Source organism: Pseudonaja textilis, chromosome 3 (genome assembly GCF_049901715.1).
Source record: "Pseudonaja textilis isolate UNSWEBS1 chromosome 3, rPseTex1.2, whole genome shotgun sequence".
Classification (NCBI taxonomy): Eukaryota; Metazoa; Chordata; class Lepidosauria; order Squamata; family Elapidae; genus Pseudonaja; species Pseudonaja textilis.
In genome coordinates this window covers 46,180,154-46,203,943 of record NC_141992.1, presented here as the reverse complement: position 1 = coordinate 46,203,943, position 23,790 = coordinate 46,180,154, and the positions used below count along the sequence as shown (strand labels likewise).

Here is a 23,790-nt window from a genome sequence, read left to right as displayed (position 1 = left end):
CTGCAAGATCCTTGATTTGGGGTGGTGCAATTTTCTTGCTATCTTCTAACTAGAAATGCTCTAGAACAGGGGTATCAAATTCAAGGCCCAGGGGGCTGGATCTGGCCCACGGGGTGCTTAGATCTGGCCCACAGTGCTGCCCTGGAAACAGTGAAGGACCGGCACAGAGTGCCTCTGCCAGCAAAAATTGAGCTCAGGAGGACTATGTGTGGCCGGCCCTCCTGAGCTCCGTTTTCACTGGCAGATGGTTGCAGGAGGTCATTGCAGCCAAAATTGGAGCTTGGGAGGCCATTTTCGCTGGCAGAGTGCTCGTGCCACCACAGGTGCCCCCTGACACAGTGACATCATGCTGGTCATGCCCACCCTGGCCACACACACACACACACACACCGTCCCCCTGCCCCGAGGTCAAAAACAACCCTGATGTGGCCCTCAATGAAATCGAGTTTTGACACCCCTGCTCTAGAATAAGTTTAACTTGCTTATTGGAGTCTTCCGGAAATTTTTTCCCAAATTGTCCTAACGGTGTTATTACTGTGATATTCTACGTGTGAATGTGCTTCTGTGAAAAAGTAAAGCTGATTCATGGCTGAAAAAATATTGGTTGTTCTTGGTACATGGGAGACTTAGATGAGCAGACTGTGTCGTAAAAAGTTAATCTTTGCCATTCTTGACCTGGAAATCTACTGTAGTCTGTAGTGAACATTAGGATGATTATGTTACCAAGCCTTCATATCAATGGATCAGATATAAATCTGTTTCTAATGAAGAAAGTGTTTTGTCTGGAACAAAAATTCAGAGGGGAGGGAGACATGTGATAGCAAAACAGAAAATCATTATATAATGCATGGAGCAAATGAGTCAGAGAGCCCAGGCCAATTTAACCATAATTTGGATTTAAGGATGATTTGTTTATAAAAATTCTAGAGAGAATTTCTTCTTTGTTGGGAGAAAATATTTAACATTAGTTAGAAAGTCTGTTTACCCATTTCTGTCCAACCTCTGTATGGCAGTAGTGGTGTTGTACAACTTAGGGAAATAAGTTAGTGAGAGCAATACACAGTTACAATTTAAGGTACAGATTTTTAAAATTCAAATAGCAGCTACTTGTAGAGGAGTTGATAACTGTCAAGAGAATTACAAGTGGGTATGTCAGTGGGGGCGGTTTATCTTTCTCAGTTGTACTATTATCCTAATGGAAACCATTCCCTATTGGGGCACAAACTGAGTTTTTTCAATGCAAATAGCCTCAACTTTTTGGTGAGTGCCATTTAAAAATCATGCGTTAAGGATGCAAATGAATTTAATATCACATTCATCATGGAGGAGACATAAATATATTGACTTAAAATGTGATTTATCCATCATTAAATGAATTGAAATGGTCTTCTGCATGCAGTATGAAACATTATCTTACATATGCTGGCGCAGGTTTTTATTGGTATATTTAGTATTTTCGATTGTATTTTAACTGTTTAAAATACAAATAAAAGCTGCAGTTGCAATTCTTCATATGGATAAAAGGATAACACTTGACTAAATAGGGGTTAACTATTAAGGAATGTCTCCCATGGTTACTTTAATAAAAGCCCTTTAAGTGGTCAATTTAGAAGCCTGCATTTTCCATCAGCTTGTTCTTTAAACATTGCTATCTCCCAGCAATTTTATTCCCCGTTCTGATACTTATGCTATTGCTTTTACATCTGCTGCACCCATGTGCACATTAGCTGGCCTCTTGGGCCTTTTATTAACTATAATTTTTGCTTCAAATCCTTGTCTTGCAGTTTTGGTTGAAGACGGTATCCAGGGAACCCATTTCTCTCTTTGGGAGATGCCTGCTGGTTGTTGCTAAGGTTGCTTCCACAGTAACATGTGCATCTTGTTTACACCCTCATCGGAAGAAGTTGAACTTGGCTAATTCCACTAGTATCACCTAGGAAGCAAGAGAAGGAAGTGCTGGATCTGCAGTCTTACAATCTTGCATGAGACCCTTTTTCCTCCTCGAGGAGTTGTGTCTAACCCCCTACCAAACACTGGACTGCATTTCATGTGGAGCTCCAAAAGTTTCATTGCCTGCTCTTGGTAGAGGAAAGAGATCTAGAGGTAAAAAGGAACACACAATTTTTTCTGGCCTGTTTCCTCACTGAACCTACTCCCTTGTTGTCAAGATGACAAATAACTCTGCGGATCATCATCCTGGGAACTCTGTGGCAGAAGGCAGCTATGAAGGGGACTTTGGCTGCTCCGTTATGGACTTACGGAATCTTATGGAGCTTCGCAGTTCGGAAGCTGTGACCCGAATAAATGACACCTATGGGGGAGTGCATAATATTTGCAAGAGATTGAAGACTTCACCAGTCGAAGGTAAGGAGGCATTACCTTGGTGGGAAAACAAGCATTTCCATGGATTCTAACAACTTGGTTGCATCTCTCTCCTCCCTCCCCCTCCCCCATGCAAGAATTTGTCATAAAGTTACCTTTATATTGTTTTCAAATGGTTGATAAACAAAGACTACCTGTGACTATGAAGAAATGTTGAATGAGCAGGGAGCAACCATAGGCCAGAATAGCTTTTTTGGGGGTGGGGGGGTAATTTCTATTTTTCTAAAAATGAACAGGAAATTCTAGCACTTTTATACTCCATAGTTAAGATTCCTCTCTTTGGTTGTTGTTATTATTATTATTGGCCAAACACTAATGCTAGGTGAAAAAAATCCAAAACTATAAAAGTTTGTTGGGAAACATTTTTAAGTGTAAGTCATCTTTTGATTCTGGGTTTTAATGTGGTGTCTTTACTGCTTTAAATTATTTATAGTGTTTATGGGAAGAAAAAACAGAGGAAATAGGATGAATAAATTTTTAAAAAGCTGGGTAAAGTAGTGATTAATTTTTTGGTCGCTATCTAATCCAACAGAGATTAGAAGAAGAATACGTATTTCCTTCATGAATAAGTCACCACGTATTAAAACACTGAATTACAGGGTACATATAGCCTTCCAAGGCAAACTGTAGGTGCTTCTATATGTAAAATTTCCCAACTGTCCCTGTTCTACTTTAGACACAGAGCAGGAAGTTTGTAAATAAGAACTTCATTGTACCTAAGCCTTCCTTCAAAGAAACCCCGTCTGTGGGCATTTCTGGGACATAAAAATGTAATAAATGTTTTTGCCTCTTAAATATGTTATGGTAGAGATTGGTATATTTACTTTAGTTATGCTAATTTTTATCTTCTAAAGATTCCTAATGTGAAACTACTTCCATTGATAGTATAGAAAATCAAGCTGAAATTATTGATTTGAATAGCAATTCATTTCCTGGAAGAGTAAGCATGCTTCAAAAATGGAAGTATAAAGTAGTTCAGACACAGAAATTATAACTTTTTAAAGGAATTTTCTGAATATTTATATTGTGGTTATGTATGTATGTGTGTGTGTGTTTAAGTATATGTGTCTAATTTTCATTAAATTGTAAAGCAACTTGTGAAAAACAATGGCTGCTTTTGATAACAGTGTCTTTCTGTACAGCTTTAAAACTAGTTGTAGACCGAAATCAGTAATAAATAGCATGAAGGTCCTGTCAATTCTATAGCCATTTAATTGTGAATTTTTTGTATAATATCTTAACAATAACAACCTAGAGAGATGTCTCTCCTCAGTGACCTAAGCTACACATAAATAGAAATAAATTACACATAACCTAGAAGGGGTACGAAACCTTATCATTCCTTTCCTCTTTCCAGATCTGTAATCTTGTTTGTAGTTTTCTTTTCAGCCTAGTAAATGAGGAGAGGCACTTTTAACAAGTATGTGATACATTGAAATCTCATTTTAATGGACTAATTGGGGGATAGTGTGTCTGACTTCAGAAAGTCTATTGCAGGCATGTACATAGCACAAATATGATGACACAGATGCAGATTGTATCATTTATGACATTTGCATCAATGTGTCATTTGCATTGAACTGAAGCCGAACAAGTTGTATGTAAAAACTGGAAATAGCCACACTATTTAGAGAATCCACAGATTACAGGTGTAATTAAGATAAAGCCTGGTGGAAAGGACCAGCTAGTATTCAAACTGTTCAAAATAAGATTTTTGATTGTTTCTCACTAAATTAGAATTTATTGGATGGAAAAGTTTGGTCTGCCTCTGTTTTTATGGATTGTTAACCCATTCAGAAATTTTTAGCATTACTTGGTAAAAAGAAAAAAAGTCTAATTGCAATTGACCTATGTTTTAAGGGGGGGGGGGAATGAAACGAATGAATGAAAATTTGTCCTTCAGTTAGAATGAGAGGTTATTCCTCGTAGAGAAGGCATTAGTACTATAAAGAAAATGGGCCAAATCCAGCCATATAAGGGACAGCCAGTGTGGAATGGCAGCTGCTTTAGGAACGGTAAGACACCAACTTCTGCCCTTTTCTCTGTGTGCACTTTGAAAACTTGCAGGTTATTATTAGCTCTCTTGTTTTGTAGTGTAAGCAGCAGATTAGCATATTTCACAGCTGCAATTGGGAACAGGAAGTGGCAAGGGAAAGACAATCCTAAAGTGTAATTAGAGGAGGGCTGTCCTGGTGGAAATGCCAAATCTGGATCACTGAAGCATATGTTTCCTGTGCCAAGTGATGAACATATACATCTGGGGGTAGACCACTGGTTGGGCTATGGTCCAGCCTGGGTGCCTCATCAAGTCTGACTCATCCTTATTTTCTTCTCCATTCTGCTTTCAGAGATACCCCCATTTCACCTTCAGATCCATATGGCACGACCATCCATATGGCATGACCATAACAAGTGCATGAAATTGAGTTCATATCACTCCAAAATATTTTTAAAAATCTGGATTGTTTAATTGCCTTTCAGGCTCAGTGCATGATATTCATGTATTTAAGCTTTTCAAATGGTTTTAGAGTGGTTTTATGATGAACAAACTCAAGTATTTATGAGATCATCCCCTCTACCCAACAAAATCACACTCATTGACTGAGTGTCTCCTGCATCCTTTCCAGATAGTGGAGTGTTTCCTTTCTGGAAATGATTCACCCTCATTTTTGGTCTGCACCATCCAAAGGAGTTAAGATACATATTTTCAATTTGGCCTTTTAAAAGTTAGTAAATCTGAAATTTTCCCTTAACAGTAATATAATAATTTAATATGGTTTTATTATTTATGTCTTTTAGTGTTTATGGTATACCCACAGGAGTGATATTTGTCAAAAAGCTGTAAACAAATAGTAAATAAGTAGTAATTTAGTATTGCAACTAATAGTGCCTTTATTAAAGTAGTAATTATTACATAATTTATATAAAAGTATAGGTTTAGCATGTTAGCAGTGTAAATGTGCTACTTCTTGAATGAGAAGATACTGATTGTGGAGAAAATGGATTGATAGTTAAAACAGATCTCCCCTCTCCCCAAAGTTTTTTTTCCTCTTAAAAGAACAATAAAAACAAAATATCCAAATTGATTAAAAGTTGATTCACTGCAGAAATTTGTTTTCAATATCTGAATAATGACTGGAAGGAGCCAAAGTTCATCTGACTTATTTCTGTCCTTATAGATAGTTCTTCTCCATTATTATACCTACATATTTATGGTCACGGCAAAAAAAATTACATTTGCCTGTACGTGCAGCTTTTCAGATTTCTTTGCATCTCGGATGGGCTAAGATTAGTTAAAGTACTAAATGGGCCTTAAGTCAGTTGTGGGCAACTTGTAATCACAAGGCTATAACAGCTTTTGTTTTCATTTTATATAGTTCTTTGACAATTTCAGAAGTCCTTTAAAAGAGAGTCAGTCTTCAGGCAAGTCTTTTCTCTAACAGTCTGCTGTTTGGAAGAAAATAAAAGCAGAAAAGGGTAAAAAAAAAAAAAAGAGGGGGGAGAAGAAGCACAAGAAAAGGAAAAAAATGTTGCCTCCACTCATTTTTGCTCTCTGCTCAAGTACTGTTTGTTTTCATCTGCCATTGGCGTATAATATAGTCTCCAGCAGGTTATTCCTGCAGAATGCAATCCTTGACCTTTAAGTTGAAAAGCAACTGATTCTTGACTTTTGGAGAAGCCAGAATCCCAAGATAACTTGCTTTTTATTTTTATTTTATTTTTTCATTTGATTTTTCTAAGGCAACCATCCAGGCATTTTAGAAGTAGAGATAAAAGATAATGTGTTTAGTCATCATTCCTTTGTTGTTTTTTCAAAAAGCCATCCAATTCCCAGCTTTCAGTGTTTTGGTTTATGAAAGAAATCATACCTATAATTTACTTGAGTGTGTGCAGCTTAATTTGTATTATTGTTGGCATTCTTAGCAGAAAGTGAATGCTACTGCTGTAGGTTTTTATGTACTGAATGCTCTAAAAAAAGCAGCTAGCACGGGGAATTAATGATCTTTCTAAACTTGGTATCTTATTTAAAAATATTTTAAATGATTCTGCTAATTCTTGCACTTAAAGGCCATCATTAGTATACCAATATCACAGGAAGTGGTGGTGTGGCTAAGAAAGAGTGTTATGCCTACATGCACCACACTTTGTTATTATTATCGTATATGCATTTACCTGGGGAAAGAAGGAAACCGTAATAGATTAGAGCACTCTAGATGCTTCTTAACACTCATAATCCCTAACCAAGTATGGTTTAGCATTATGGAGCTTATAGTCCAGCAATATTTCAAATAACACTTCAATATTTGCAGTGTAGTCCAGTGTACTCTGGTGCACTGGGGTTTATGGTTTGTGAAGTTTGGTTGGTGGAACAGCCATTTACCACTTCTCACAGCTGTTCCTCTTCCCTGACATGTACTTCATCTCCAGTGCTGTGAATAAGCACTAAATCAGCCGTGGGGACATTGCTGTCTGGATAGAGCTCTCCAGATTAGCTATCTTGTATACCAAATGGGAGACTTGGATGATGCTCAGATGAATTGTATGGGAAGCCCAGAAACTTTCCTGTGAGTAATGAGGAAATTATTGAGTGCATTTTGCTGATTCAAGCTGTCTGCTGAGACTTTCTGTCTTCCACTATTAAAATATAAGAGTTCTCTGTGGACAATTTACAATGCTGAATCCCAGCCAAGCAGTCTCTATTGCCAGGAATGTGAGTGCCCAATTCTTACCTGTTCCAGATTTTTTTTTCTTGCCTTCCTCTACTTAACATTAAACCCACTATAACCTTAAACAGAAGCAAAGCTTTCAGACTCTTAATTTGCCAAATTCCTGAGGCTGGCTTTTTTATGCCTCACAGTTCTCCAAAGGGAAGGACATAGGGAAGCTGAAATGTTTAGGCGATCATCTCTTGAAGTTTACATATACAGTAAATGATTGAATAAATGCTTTTGCTTGTCCAATGCTGTTTTCAAGAGAGAGGTGGGGGATGAGAGAAGCTGTCAGAAGCTCAGAAATATTCTCCAGTAAACGAATAGAATGAATGGAGCTTCTGAAATACCACATAAGGTAGCCTAGTGAACCAAGTGGCATCTGAGAGTGTGGAATGTCTTGTTTTGGTCAAAGTTAACTTTCCTTTCCATTGGCTTTAGTTTATTGCTGAACATGGGTGCCTCTCTGTATCCTCACATTGTTTTGTTCTGTTAAAAAAAAAAACACCTCTTGTCTCAAGATAGGTTGATTTTTTTCCATTTTATAAATGATCTTTTTTAAATCATGCATTTAAAATACAAGTTGAATAATTTCAATGCAGCTAAACCAAATAACAAAAATATCTGAATAAAAACCAACAAAATAATCTGAAATGCTGGACTTTCATGTAAGAGAGAGGTTTAAGATTCTTTTACAACAATAACAAATAGTACCTGGTATTGACTTTTATACAGAATTAATATTATGTAGAAAGATTCCTCTTTGTGAGTCTGGCTGATTTCGAGAAATGGGAGGGAAAAGGGAGAAGGCACGTCAAAGGTATCTGCTTCTGTGGAGTAAAGATGTGCCATGAGTCATTTGGCGTGAAAAAATTTCTCATCTTCCTTGGGTGAAGCTAGTGTCAGCAAATAAAACCATGATTCACCCGCTGGCAGTAATAGCTAGTCTTCTTCTACTCCCCCATTGCTTTATTGACCCCATTTCTATCTACTCCTATAACTCCATGCTGAGGGAAGGTCTATCTATCAAATGTCAACTCGCCTTTTACCTATTAGCAATACAGGATAATTTATTATTGCAGAGGTGATAGTTCTTTTAAAGAGGTTAAGATTCTTTCTTAAGGACTGCCTAACCCTCACTGAATATCCTAGCCCTTAACTAGAGTGCTATTTACTACCAGGCTTGACAAAACTTGTGTAAAAATTCAGCCTGGAGATCAGGAGTTATATGAGCTGATTGCTCAGTTATGGGAGAGAAAATATTTTATATATCAGAAACTTTCATGTCAAGCCGTATATGTGCAAGAATGTGAGCAAATTCAGTCATGTACTGCCTTCATCCACAGCTGGAAATTATATAGGACAAGAACTGTGATATTCCTGAAGATTGCATTATTTGCACTTTCTGATTTTCATCAGGAATCTAAAGAAAATAGATTATTAAGCCTCTGATACTCAACCCCTCTGGAAACAGGGAAAAATGGTCAAAATTTTAACCCTTGTCAACTCTGGTGGCTTATTTCCTGTGTCTCTTAGCCACAAACATGCTATTGCCAATAGTTAAAATACTAAATTTCCTACTGACATCCTGTATTATGGATGCCATCTGTTTTGGTTGACAGCCAAATGCAGATCTTCTGAAATATGTGTAGGAGGGGAAATATCTTGTCCAGTGTAAAAAAATTTTTTTAATTCCACAGGTTGATCTCCCTTCTCTCCATCTTTTTCATTTTAAAGCCAGAAATGTATTTTAACTTACTTATTGAGAAATGATAGTAGCTAAAGAGAGAATGAGTCACTGTACAAAATCTTTAAATTGTACAGTATGTTCATATTCAACCTCAGGGGTGCCAAACTCAAGGCCTGTGGACCAGATACAATGAAGGACCGGCCTGTAGTGCCTCTGCCAATGGAAATGGAGCTTAGGGAGCTCCGTTTTTGCTGTCAGAGGGTTGCAGGAGGCCGCTGTAGGCAAAATCAGAGCCTGGGTGGGCCATGTGTGGCCCCGCCAGGCTCCGTTTTTGCTGGCAGAAGGCTGCAGAAGGCCATGATCACTGGAAATGGAGCCTCAACAAGTGATGCCAAGCTGGCCATACCCACCCACTCCCGAGGTCAAACACAACTCTGATGCAGCCCACAATGAAATCAAGTTTAACACCCTTGTTCTACCTCTAACTTCTTGGTTATAAGGAATGCTTTTTTATAGAATTCCCAAAGAGTTTCTAGACTAGCTGCAAGAATGGCCACCAAACAAATGCTTTCAATTTTCTTTTTGCTCTGTGCATCATCAAAAGGCATGATTATTTATATCTTCCCAAAAGAAATTGAACTCTATACAGAATTAAAATGTTGTTATTCGGGGAACTGATAAAATCATTAAAAAACTAAAACCCACCAGGGAAAACACTGTGAACCATTTCTCTTTTGAAACTGCCTTGCTTTCCCCAAAACTTACCTTCTTCCCAACTCCTCTACTTATTTCATAAGCATGGTCCTCTCCCTTAGACCATTATTATTCCACTCTTTTGGAAAAGTCAAGTGAACCATAGTTTTTATATATGATAACCACAGCAAGATTACTTTATGCAGAATGATGGAAAGATCTGGCAGTATTCAGTGGAGATATGGTTGGTAAAAATGAAGGGACCTATTAAGGGGATCAAATCAACCTGTTTAGTTAGAGAAATGGCATTTTATTTGTTGCTGATTAGAAACCCCATACGGACTTTTAGGATAAAAGGAAAGAATGAATTTATGATTTATGGTTTTGATGATTAGATAGGATGATCAGCGTTCCCCAACCTTTCTGGTTTCTGAAGTCATTCTTAGAAAAAAATGACAGGAACTTCAGTCCAGTGATTTGGCTGGATCTTTGTCCCCCTGTTCAGATAAAAGACAGAAGGAAACTGAAGTGGTAGAAAGTATCCCAAAAGAATAAAAAAGGATGATGTGAAACAGACTTACTAGTCTTTTTAATTTTTAGTTTATCAGTGTTTGATAATGTCATTCCGTATACTGGATAATGTCTATGGAGATTCTCAGTCATTCAGTTCATGGTTGTTACAAAGGTGCTTTTTGAAGAGGAAACTGGACTTTCTTGTTTTTCTTCGAAGACGTTTGGCTTGTTATTCAAAAGAATGCACCATCCAGTCAGAGCTGGAGAAGCTTCTTGGATCTTCAAAGAAAAACAAGTCCAGTTGCCTCTTCAAAAAGCACCGTTGGGACTTATACTGGCATATAGAACAGCCAGCAATGTGGATCTGAGGTAAGTAGGGGTGTGTGTGTGTATGTGTGTATGTGAGAGAGAGAGGGAGGGGAGAGGGAGGGAGGGCGGGGGAAAGAGGGAGAGAGAGAGAGCGCTTTAGCATACATTTATATTAAATACTTTTAGGACCCAGGGGGATAATTATTGCAGATGTTTTCTGTATTTCTGTTTTTATTTCAAGAGATAAACATTCACCAAGTTATCTTTGTGAAGAAACTTTTATTGGATACAAGTATTGGATGTGGCAGCAAAAGGTTGTGAGCAGAAAGTGGTAAAACCTGTTTCTGTATCTTAGCAGCAAAATGCATATAGCTTAAGTCCAGTGGGAATCCTCCCCCCTCCCCATTCTTATGTAAGAAGTTATTTTATTGAGCTAAATCATCATTTTACAATCTTGCTATTGTGTAGATAGTGGAGTTCAACTCCCAGATTTATCAGCAGTGGCATACTAGCTAGGGAATTCTGGGAGCTGAAATCTATACATCTGGAGGGCTCGCAGATTGAGAAAAACTATGCTAAGTATCTTAATCAGGAATACACAAGTTTGTATCCTCCCAATGATTTGGATCCTAAACTGCACGTTCGATACCATGAAACTGAGAGTGCTTTAAAATAAAAAACAGACAATCTTCCTGCTATTCCAAGGTTATTTGAATACAAAAATATTTGATTATTCTTGCTGAGAAGGGAATTAAAGTAAGAAGAGAAAAGATTGATCCTATAAAGTCTAGTGGAATATGTATCTCTATTAGTGACCTACTGATTCCTTTCATTTTTCTGGAAGGCCTATTGTCTTTTTGCAATATGACTCTGTATATCCTTTAAAGTAAATGGAGGAAAAGAGAGCTTTGAGAGACTATATTATTTCAGTGAACATGTTTCAACCTGTTAGAAAAAGAAGGGAATGACAAGGTAAGATTGTGCTTGCCTTGCGTATGTTTATATAAATATAGCCCCAGAGAAGTTTACAACCAAGTCTTTGATTCCAGATAGTACAGAGTTTCATCTCTTTCCTCAACTTCTTCCAATCATCCTTGTTTTTCCGATGCTGCTAGATTTATTATTTTCTAATAAGAAAGAGAAAGTAAAAATAATAAGTAACCCCTGAAGTGATTCTTATTAATAACATATAAACCTGGGGACATGGAGAGTGGAAGCAAAGAAATGATTCCTCTGTCAGAAAATGCCTTCAAGAGAACAGAAGAGCACTGCTGTCAAGTCCAGCATTTTTAGTCAAGTCCAGCATTCTGTTTCCATGGTAGCCAACCAGATGTCCATAAGGAGCTGACAGGAAGACAGGAGTGCAATAAGCACTTTCCCATACATGCTTCCATAATTACTATTGCCTCTAGTGCTGAGACAATACATAGGCGTCATAATAGCCATAAGTATAGTTGTATAATCTCTTTTTGGCAGAGTTAGAAGGTATTCCTAAACCATGTGGTAGACAATTCCGTAGTTTCATGCTTTAGGAGAGGGTTTACCTTCCTTGAAGATTGCTACTCTGCTTCAGGGCCTTGGCCTTGTCTTTGGATGATCTAGCAGCATAGTAACTTTTTTTGTGTAAATTCAGCATCTCTGTGCCCACTTCACCCTTAGAATCCTGAAACACTGGGTAACATTCAATCTTTTCTTAAAAGAGCTGCACTGTTTCGGAACAGTTTGCTTAGGGTTAAAAATAAAAATGTCTTTCTTTCTTTCTTTCTTTCTTTCTTTCTTTCTTTCTTTCTTTCTTTCTTTCTTTCTTTCTTTCTTTCTTTCTTTCTTTCTCACTCTGTCTCTCCCTCTTCCTCCCTCCCTCCCTCTCTCTATCTGTGTGTGTTGAGGCCAGCAGTTTTAGTTACTCAAATTTCCTTCTTCTTTCTTATACCCCTTCATGTATTGTGAGGGGGCGGGAATGTGGATCTCTGAGGAAAGTTTGACAATTCTTCTGAATTTGTGTGGCTGCTGGGAATCCAGAGGCACATTCCATCAATCACAGAAACTGGCATGCAGGTGGTTACTATGCAGAACCATTATTCTGACCTTTTCTATCTGGGCAAGGCATTATGAGAGCTGTCAGGAATCCAGCTCTTGAATGTTTTAAGGGTCAGTTGGAAGTTTTCATTGCTCTAACAGCAGAAAGTTGCAGTGATGATCTTGAGAGATTGAAACTTATACAGCTTTAAGTTGCAGGGGGCTTGGTAGATAGAGCTGTGGATAAATAGAGCATGTTCTCACTTTCTTTTTCTTTCAGAGTTTTTGTTTTCTTATCCCTGCACAAATCCATATATTCTCTTGAGAAATATCAGTTCTTCCTAGAGGTATTTGAGTATTCATTAAAATTAGTTTGCTTGGTCTTCATAAATAAAAGCCACAGTGGTATATAACAATTAGTTTGTTGAGCTAGGATCATGGAAATTAAAACCTATCATACAAAGTTGTTGGACAGATGAATTACTGTGCTCATCATCCTGAAGGCTAAAATCTTTTTGATTTTAGATTTTTGGGGTAGCAATGTACCAATGGAGATTTGTAAATATTTTTCTTTGGTAAAATACGGAAGAAAGAACTATGGAATGTTATTTCTGAAGAAAACTCACAACAAACCAGTTCATTGAAACTGTCATCAATTACAATGAAATCCTGATATCTAATTTCATTCCTCCCACCCCACCTCCACTTTGTGTTTGTGCATCATATAAGAAATGGTTTGATTTTGGGAACATTCTATTAGGAAAACCAAAGAGAAAAACTTTCTGTGTGAAGTGCTTTCAGCAATAAGTCAAAGGATAGTATGAAAGCCAGAGGCTATTACTTTTAGTAATGTTTATTTCTAAAATGTTTCAGAGTTATTATTCAGAGTTTATTAGAAGAGTAGTGAATAGTTTGGAAGAAATATTTTTAGACTTCTTAAAGCTCCCAGTGATCTCTGAGGTGTTTATTCCCTGCCATTTTTTCCAATCCAGTCTGACAGTAAAACAGGCATATTGTATGTGCTAACCTACATGATTTGAATTTAGCAAACTAAAGCACTAAAAACAGATGTTTTCTTTGTAATATTTAGGTTTTACCTAACAGCCTCTATAGCACTGTGATTCTTAGTTATCCCTATAGAAGAAGCACCACAGCTCTGCTAGCTGCTTTCAGTCTCCTGCTGCAATCCTCTGTCCCAAAAGCAACCCATTCTCAATCTGGTTATATAAATGTAGCAAAATAAATTAAATAATTGCAAATTTTGGATGTATGTTAACTTACTATATAGCACATAAATGCAGGTTGTTCAGTTTCAAAAATTTATAGGTTGGTGGTAAGTGGTTCATAATATTGCTTGACCAAATAAGGTGATAAAATTTGAAGAGAAGAGGGACAGGAGTTGTTTCACTCTTTGGCTGGTTGGTTCCCATTCTTCTATTGTGTGCTGAAGAATTTGTCGCGTTTATTTGGTGACCAGGAAATTGGCTGACCTTACATGCAGTTCTGTCAACTTTTCTCTGTACCTTGCTGATAAACTAGAGTGAACTTCCAACTTTATAACATGAGCAAAGCCAGTCACTGTTTACATTCCAACTTGACAATTTATTGTCCCCACTTCACCTCATCCCCATATTCCATACTAGGCCATAATATATTTGCCTATGGCTCAGTATGGGAATTAGCTAAGTTTTGTGATGGTATTGCTCTTCTGATGAAATGGCCCCTATAGGGACCATAAAAGAAAGAAAAATATAGACCTTTTCTGATACAGGTAAATAACGTTGGAAAAGTCAGGGGTGCCTTTTGGGGATCTCCTAATTGTTACATAGACAACTCTCAACATTATATATAAATGCTTTCACCTAAATATATCTTTTTTTGACTTACAAAACCATAAATAAATGAGCATATCCCATTATAGCTTATCATGTTGTGAGAATTTTCAGTATGGTGATCTCATCACCTCTGTTATTGTTTTGATCATAATTTGAGAGAAATCAGCCATTTATTTAAATCAAATTTATGGGGTTGCCCATCTCAACAAGTGACTTTGGGCAGCAAATAGAATTAAATTAGGTTGCATTGGCATTTTTAAGAGCTGCTCTGATAACACTGTGAGATAATATGATTCAATAAAAATATAGATTAAGCCCCATTATAGGCAGCTGTTTCTATCCCTCAAGCAGTCAAAATATTAGTCTCATGGTGAAAACCCTTAAAGTAAGAAAGTATATTTAAATACAGGAATAAATTATTTCATTTATTCCCACGGCATTTGTTAGAGAACGTACGAAGGAATTTAATTTTTAAAGTGCAGGTGTACCTATTTAATATTTCAAAATACCCAATCCAATAAATGAAATCACTTATTCAAATAAGGGAATTTGAATTTCTCTGCATTGCTTTTATATTGATGTCTTAATTCATTCTGTGTCAAGTTTTCCAGAATTTTCCACACAAGTGGGAAAAAGACAGGTTGAAAATACTTTAAACAGCTGTGTGAAAATCAGCATAAAACCCAAAAGACAGCTGCAGAGATCACTATCAATCTGTTCAGCTGTCATTTAGGGCAGTTGACTTTGGCCCAAGATATTCTGAAAAGTTAAAATAAATGGAGAAGGATATATGAAAAGAGGTTCTCCAGAATGCAGACCATAATGGCATCAGACTGATGCCATTATGATTTCTGCACAACCTTGAGAAATTGCCCATATGTTTTCTAGCATTTTCTTCACAGTCATATGAACTGAAACTTTTTTTCATAATAGTGGCTTTAATTAGCTACAATTTTAAATTGGCTGTGTAGCAATAGGTTGTGAGTGGAAAGTGGTAGTAATTACTCCTAAAGCTTAGCATTAAATTTACAGGGGAAATTAATATCCCGCTCTGTAGTATATGTAGAGTTCAATTCTCAGACTTATAATATTCTATTAGAATATTCTATTCTATTCTAAAGTCTCCTTGCTTGAACAGGAGGTTGGACTAGAAGACCTCCAAGGTCCCTTCCAACTCTTGTATTTTGTATTCTGATCTTCTCAGCAATGGCCATGTAAGTTAAGAAATTCTGAATGTTGAAATCCCAAGAAGGATACCTAGACTAAGGAAAACTAGGTCAAGCTTGGGTTCTCCAACACTGAAATATAGACTGAAATATCTGGTGGGCATATGTAGCCTTCCTGCTTGTAGTTTTAATAATGCTATTTAGTCAGTCTTGCTGAAAGGGAATTTAAAATGAGAAAATAAAACAAATTGGCCTTAGTGAAGTCTAGTGAAACTTGATTTTATTGATTCCTATGGGATTACTTGTTGTCTTTTTGTAGAATGCTCATTTTTCATAGCTAATATTTGATTCTCTATCTATATAGTCATAAACTAGTGCAGCATGGGGACGATGGTGCACAGCATATCACAATAGTGATGTTCTCCATGACAGAGCTAAATATTGGAAATAGAAATATTCAATTTTGGAATCACTTAGGTTCTTCAGAGCTATGGTGTATGCTTTTACCTCTTTTTGTTTCAATTTTCGTTTCATTCTCCAGGTTTTCAACTTATTTTAGAGAGCATTTTTCCGTGAGATTTATTTGCAGGCACAATTTAGTATCAAAGAGCACTATGTTTTCACTTGCAGGAAATTATTAAGTTTTAGAAATAATGGACAACATGGAAGATGCTTTAGAAAAAGAGATCAAAGGAATTTCATGTTCTTGATGTAATGTTTAATTTCCTTTTTCCTTGCTTGCAGGCTTGTCTGGGAACCCAGCAGATCTAGAAAAAAGAAGACAAGCATTTGGCCAGAATTTCATCCCACCTAAAAAGGCCAAAACCTTCCTGCAGTTAGTTTGGGAAGCATTGCAGGATGTCACATTAATCATCTTGGAAATTGCAGCCATAATTTCTCTGGGTCTCTCTTTCTATCATCCTCCTGATGGTGACAATGAAAGTAAGTGAACTGCATTTTCTTAATAAACATTAGCAAAGTGTTGGGCAGATAGAGGTATTGTACAGCTGTTGTACATCCCTGCATAAGTTGAAGAAGCATAAACATGCTCAGCTAGTTCACTATTTCTGTCAAATTATTAGAGCAGGTTGCTTAATAACTTTAGTGCTTGAAATTTCAGACAACATGAGAAAAGATTGGGAAGCAGAGAAGGGTAAGGAATGCTATAGGAATCTCCTATAGCTTAAAAATGAGGCCCAGACCAGCTGAAATATGTGTCTCCTTTATCCTGAGGGCTTGCTGCTTCTGAATGGATGATTCACCTTGCGACAATAAAGTAAATCACATTTCATATAAACAATATTTTTGAGTATGAAAGACTACTGGCTGTTTCCTAGTCCCTCTATATTATCTGTGCTGAGTTTGTGTTAGCTGAATGGTTTAATATTCTTTAATTCTTTGCTCTTTCACTTTGATGACCATAAAATATAGAATTTTGTCTCCTCCCCACTTCCCGCTCCTCAGTTGAATTTGTTCCTGGCAGCATCGAAGACTTTTTGTCTGCTTTAGCTTGTTGTACAATGATGAATTCAGGGTGAGGATAACATAACGCCTGATCCAAAAACATACTCATTTGGCTATTTCTCTCAAGCTTCACAAAGCCAGGAAATTGGATGCTAATAGGCACGTCCCTTGATTAGAAGTATTAGAATACTTTACATACAATAATAGCAATAGCACTTAGACTTATATACCTCTTTACACTGCTTTCCAGCCCTCTCTAAGTGGTTTGTCAGCATATTGCCCCCAACAATCTGGGTCCTCATTTTACCCGGATGGAAGGCTGAGTCAACCTTGAGCCTGGTGGGATTTGAATTGCTAAATTGTAGGCAGCTGGCTGCAGAAGTAGCTTGCAATACTGTACTGTAACCACTGCGCCACAGAGGCTCCTATGATAGTACCATTTAAATATACATAGTCTTAATCTTTCAAATTCTAACATTTGTGTATACATAGTAATTATAATATGTTCTATTATATTTCAGTATACATAATATTATTTTTTAAAAAGCAAGATATTCTATGCCATCCTGTCCCTACTTGATTCTATAAAGGAAATTCATATTTTCTATGATGTGGCTTCCCTCTCTTATCTTTGATGGCTTAACTAATATGGGTAAGCCTTAACTCAAGTCTTAAATTAACAAGTGTTTTTGAGGAAGATTATCAATATTCACCTGAAAAAATCATGTTCGTGCAGAGAACATAACTTTTCTGGTGTTTATAAAAATATCACTAATAACATTCATCATTACCAATGAAGAAATTGTTTTCCTTCTTAAGTTTTATGACGATAGTAATGATTTCTTTCATGGTGAATGCTTTCACAGGTTTGTTTGAAATTTGTGTTTCTTATATAAACTAGATAGTCCAATAACTATTTGTATATTACAGTGAATTGAAATAACAGAAGAAAAATATTTCTTATTGAAATAAGCAAAATTCAAATAGGGGGACCAAGGTTTTGAAATATCTAGAAGCTTCTTTATGCTACATTATAATAAAAAGGAAAGATCCTGGGTTGTTTATTTAAACTTCCTTCTCTAAGTTTGTAATGAAAGGTTTAAACTGCAAATGGAGACTGCGATTATATTCTGATTACCCATTAAAGGAAATAAAACTTAAATAATCTAGTTCTACTGTAGGCTGTTTCTGATTCATTTGCTTATAAACATCCTGGTGCTGGAATACAGCATAGAGGTCTTTGCCAGTAACTTTTGAATTGCTACTCAGAATTTTATAAAAGAAATGAAGAATTGCCTTCCTTCACAAGTCTGAATAAAGTACATTTGTTGGCATATCACCTATGTTACGAACATTTGATTGAAATAGATCATATACTTGTCCAAAAATGGCTTTAAAAGTTGAATCACTCAAGCAGTGTTTGTGTCAGTTTGAAATAAGCTAAAATTGTAGAGTGCATAAAATCATAAATGCCAAGTTTATAATAATTTCATTTCCATAAGGAATAGAAAAGTAAGACATGGTTTTATGGTTTTTGGAAACTACCTTAACTAAAGTTATATTGATGCACCCATTAAAAAGCGTAAAACAAGCCAAGTCCCAGGAAATAAATAATGCCATTTTGTTAATTAAAAAGTAAGACAATATTATTTGCAATAATTTAGGGTTTATTTTTGAGTTTATAATGTGCAATGTTTCAAACTTTAAAAAAATATCAGACTATATTTCAGTGCCAATCTACTGAAAGAATATTTCAGTATTATGTGAGTGTCATGGACTTTTGGCTGGTGATTATACAATTGAAAATGCTATGATCACATTTGAAATAATCACCTAAGAATCAATGGTAAGATATGACACTCTAATAGGCATAAGAGGTTACAAGACAACTCTCTAAACCATGTAATTTTCAAACTTGGCAACTTTAGGATGTCTGGACTTGAATTCCTAGAATTGTGGCTAGGGAATTCTGGGAATTGAGATCAACACATTTTAACATTGCCAAACACTGCCAAACACTGCTCTAAGCCATTCAGCAAAGAAAGGGGAATATTTGCTTCTTTCTTGATTGTGTCAGTATTGCTATTACGAATTGATGGTTGAAACTAAAGTGTATTTCTGACACCTTGAAAACTAAAGGACAACTGAAGGAAATGCTTTGCCCAGTCTAATGATTTTTAAGATATCCAGAAGCATCTTGCTTTGAGATGATCAGATCCCTTACTACTTTATCAACTTTTAACTAGGGAATTTTTTAAACTGAAACTGGCTAATGCTGTTTGGAGAAGACATCTGTGTGGCTAATTTTGAGGTAGTGAGAAACCCAGCAAAGTTTTTTGCTGTCACTGAAATTTGTTTCAGTTTCCTATGGAAAATTTCTATTGGAAGTTCTAGTTTCACTGCTGTAACTCAATTCCGCCCCACCCCCACCCCCAACTCATCTTTTATAAAAGGAGATGATGGATGTAAATCCTTGGAGCTGTAAACTGAGCATTAGCCTAAAGAGGAAGTAAGGAGCTCTGTCTAAAGGCTGTTCTAAGGCACATATCCTGCCAAGTTTTGGAAGGCTGTTCTAAGGCACATATCCTGAAAACTATTTCTGCACAAGAAAATAGACACTTGAAATGAAACTAATTAACTTTTTATTTACATAGATTCAGTAGATTATTAAATTAATTAATGTTCTTACTATAGCCATGTTATTACAAATGCACAGAATAAATTACAAGAGCTTGTATTTGAGATAATGTAATACATCATTACCAAAGGCAGGGCAGAAAGTTTTGTACATACAAAGTTAGATAGGCAGATATTTGGTCACTAGGTTTTTAATATAAATATGTTAGCTGTGCTTTTCAGTATTTCAGAAGTATAACTTATTTTGGAGGAACTTCCGGTTGCAAGGCTGCGGCGGTGGCAGGAATCTGCGACTCTGCGGGTCCCTGCTGCGCTCGCCGCTGGAGTACCCCCGATCCAATTGGATTTGGGGGTTGTCGTTACCCCGGAGAGGTAACAGAAGATAGAGGAGATCCGGGCAGGGGTCTGGAGACATCGCAACCCCTTTCCCCAGCTGGCTAGACTCCTTTCTCCGAAGGCGGTGGAGCGGCTGTCAGCAATGGCCGCCACAAAGAAATCTTCAACCGGCTAAGTCTGTGCAGGAGGAAGAGTTTAAAAGAGAAAGTTTTTTGGCTGAACCGGGACATTTAGATATATCCAAACACCCTGGAAACCTGACTTTTTAAACGATATATTGTTTCCAAAGGAGGCTGTCAAAGCGGCGAACGAAAGTGCTGAAAGGGAAAGTTCACTCTCCTTCCTTACGGAGATAGCAAACGGACATTGAAAAATCTGCTTTTACATAAAAGGAAAAAACTAAAAGCTCTTTGTTATAAGTGGGAAGGGAGAGGACAAAAAAATATATACTAAGACTTTGCTGGAGGAGACGCTTGAAGATTATAAGACCAGAAATTAATTGTAATAAGGCTTTAAAATACATTTTGGGACTTTGTAACTGATACTGCCCCAGGAGGAGAAAGTGTAAAGGGAAGAAGATTAAACATTTTGTGTCTGTTTGGACTGCTTGATGACTTTGGGACTCTTGGAAACTACTCTAAGATTTAAAACATTTGGGTTGCTTTAGAAGGAGGAGGAGGAGGAGAGGAGAAGGAGAAGGAGAAGGAGAAGAAGAAGCTTTTATAATAGCATTATCTGTGGATGAATTAAAAATGGAATTTGAAAAATTAAAGGAAGAAGAACAAGACAGCAAGGGCTCTTTGGGAGCTGTTTTTCATTTCTTAGAAATGGCGATTTCTACTTACCAGAAAATACAACAACAAGAGGACTGGGAGGAAGAAGAAGAAGAAGAACCCATCTTTAATGGACTAATTAAGAAAGAAAAGAGGAAGAGGGGAAGGAAAATGGAGAATTTAAGAGTTAAAAAAACAACCAAGAAAGAGAAAAATAAGGTGAAAAATCAATACAATGTCAGAAAGCAACAGAAAAAAGGAATACAACAGAGAGGGGAAGCTAAAAAGGCGGAGGTTAGGAGATGCGGGGGCAAAAAGGCTAGATTCGATAAGAAAGGAAGGAAAAAAGGGGGAAAGGGGGGAAAACGCCACAAAGGCTTGAAACGATGGGAAAAAAAGCAGATTTTTTTCAGAGACAAAGGGTAAAGTACAATTTAAAAAAGATTCTGCAAAAGTACATAAGATAGTATTACAGTACTTGTATTTGAAATAGAAAATTGGAATATTACAAGATCTAACAAAATATTAAAATATTAAATACTTAATAATGATAGATTTCAATATTTAATAAAACATTAAAGGGAATTTGTAAAATGTTTAATTATTAGCTATTGTTTTAATGTTATAAATTTATTACTTCATTTTTTTGTTTTTTGTCTCTTTAAATAATGTATTAAGCAGAATTAGAATGGAAATTATATATTCATCTATATTATAAACTCATTTTCCTATTTTAAAATGTAATATGTAGAATGTACTAAGCAGAATCAGAATGGAAATTATGCATTATTTCAAATGTTAAATTAATGGGAAAGATAGAAAGGCGTCATACTTTAACCAGTGATTACAGGGGAAATTTTCTGTTAAAGAGAAGAGATAAATAGATAATTGGAAAAGAACAGACAAAAGATACAAGTATAATGATTTAAATTAAGATGAAATAAACAAAATATAATTAAGAGAGTGTAAAGAGGGGAGAAGTTATACAGAAAATATAGAATGGTAAATAAGATAAGTAATGGTATATAAGGTGAGCATGAATTTGATTTTGGTCTGTAAAACAGATGTAACCTGGGGCTAAGCAACTTTCCAAAAAGAAGTTTTATGTTTTATGTTTTGTATTTTGTGTGTTTATGTTTGATTGAGAATTAATAAAACCTTGATAGAAAGAAATATAATTGAATAAAACTGAAGGGAGAAATAACGAGAAATTCGGAAAAGATATATATGTGTTTAAATGGAAATGTGATAATTTGGAACTATGCTGTACAAAATAATGTTTTATTTGCTTTGTTAAAACCTATAAGTAGCTTTTAGAAAGGAGGTTTTATGTTTCTATGTCTTATGTTTTGTTTGTCTTTAAAAAATTAATAAAATTTGTTTAAAAGAAGAAGTATAACTTATTTTAAAATATTCCATTTTCCATTCTAAGTTTGCGATGTTTATTCTGATAATATGGACGAGGCACTTTAATTTAAAGTTATTGAGGGGCCATTTTCTTAGTGATCACATAAGACAAAGGTCTTCAAACTTCGCAAGTTTAAGACTTGTGGACTTCAACTCCCAAAATTCTTGAGCTAACATGACTGGAGGAGGAATTCTGGGAGTTGAGATCCACAAGTCTTAAAGCTGTCAAGTTTAAAGACCCCTGACTTAAGATGAGATAAATTGTGTAAATTCACTTGATTAATTTAGCCCAACATCTTGTGATTAGAAATGGTTGAGCTGAAAGTTTGATATAGTAGAAAAGTCAAGGTTTAAAAGAAGAGCAATTTGTCATTTTCTGTCTCTCTCTGACATAGAACTGTCACAGCAGCAGGTAATAGTCTCACTCCAAAAAGGTAGTCCTGTATCCTTTTTTTAAACTACTCTATGCTAGTAGTCCCAAAGATGCAACTGGACTTTCTGGTTTCTGAAGAAGCTTCTTGGATGAGAAACGAAATGTCTTCAAAGAAAAACCAGAATGTCCAGTTGCCTCTTAAAACAGCACCTTTGGGACAACCATGACCTGGATAACTGAGAATCTCCATAGACATCTATGCTAGCTTTTACAGTAGCTTTTACAGCTATGCTACAGCCTTTACAGTTCTGTGGAATAGTTGTATTTTACATAAAATTGGTTTTTTATGAAGTCGCCTGATAATTCATTTCATGGATCTGTCCCCTGTATTAACAGAATCTTTGGGAGCAATTTCAACAACGTGCAGTGACTCCAAAATCTGTTTCTAGAGCTCAGTATTCTATACTTAGGTTAAATAGCTCTTTGCATTGTGCATTATTTTGCTCTCATTGCATTAAATTTCATTTGACATTTTGCTGCTGCCATTTAGTTTTTTTTTAAAGACCAAAACCTGTTCAAACTGTCAGGCTGTTATGCTAGATGTTTCCAAATTTTTGATTGTAACTTGAGAATTGCATTTCTTTTGCCAAATTAATTTCATAAATTGTGGAATGCCCTTCTGAATACATTTTTTAATTGGAATAGCAAGTCATTTTATCTATAAAACAATTTGAATGGAAAAACAGGTGACAAATTAGGCACTTAGCTGTTTGCTTTACAGTTGACTGCTGTAACTCTCACAGAAAGGAGGCTTAAAATGCTATAAGTCTGACTTGTTTACATATTCAGATTTGTTTGTATGTTTATAAGTATTATCAGTATATGAAATGGTTTTAGGATACCCTTATCTCACAGACAAATACCAATATTCCCTAGGCTATTCTATCTTATCACAAATGGAATATTTTTTTTGCTGGATGTGCCAACTTGTAATAACTTGCCTAGCTGTTGTCATTTTCTATTGGTTCCTTTAATTGGCTGCTTATGTGCCATCAGACTGATGACAATTCTTAGTGATCACATAGATAAGACCTTCAGAATGATCCATCGTAAATTGAGACCTTCAGATCTTCCAGTGGTACACCATTGAATCCTTACAGCTGGCCTTCTTCTCTTTCCTTCCTTTGATTTGTATTTCTTCTATTTGATTTGTACTTCTTTCACAGAAGGATTTGGATGCATTTCTTTTTCTTGGAATTATTTATTTCAGATAACTTGGTCCTCTCAAAAAAGATAATTTGACTCTTGATCTTCAATGTGATTTTATAAAACATTTTTATGGTTTATTAAACTCATTCTATAAATAGAGTCTGTTAATTCTCTCTAAATCACTTCAGTTTTCACTATTTTTTTTAAATTGAAATAACTCATTGTCTTCCAGTTGCACAAATATTTATACAATCTTAAACACATAAACGGAGACAGAA

The 23,790-nt window shown here is 36.0% G+C and overlaps 1 protein-coding gene across 7 annotated transcripts in view; it reads left to right on the top strand.

Annotated features, from left to right (window-relative positions):
• The window catches only part of ATP2B4 (ATPase plasma membrane Ca2+ transporting 4), a 152,176-nt gene that overhangs the window by 77,115 nt on the left and 51,271 nt on the right, over positions 1-23,790 (top strand). For all 7 annotated transcript variants that reach the window (XM_087929476.1, XM_026715647.2, XM_087929481.1 and 4 more), the window contains exons 2-3: positions 1,785-2,364; positions 16,058-16,255. In XM_087929476.1, the coding sequence (XP_087785602.1) occupies positions 2,169-2,364; positions 16,058-16,255 (394 nt within the window). In that variant the 5' untranslated portion in view covers positions 1,785-2,168. The remainder of the gene's footprint in view (positions 1-1,784; positions 2,365-16,057; positions 16,256-23,790) is intronic.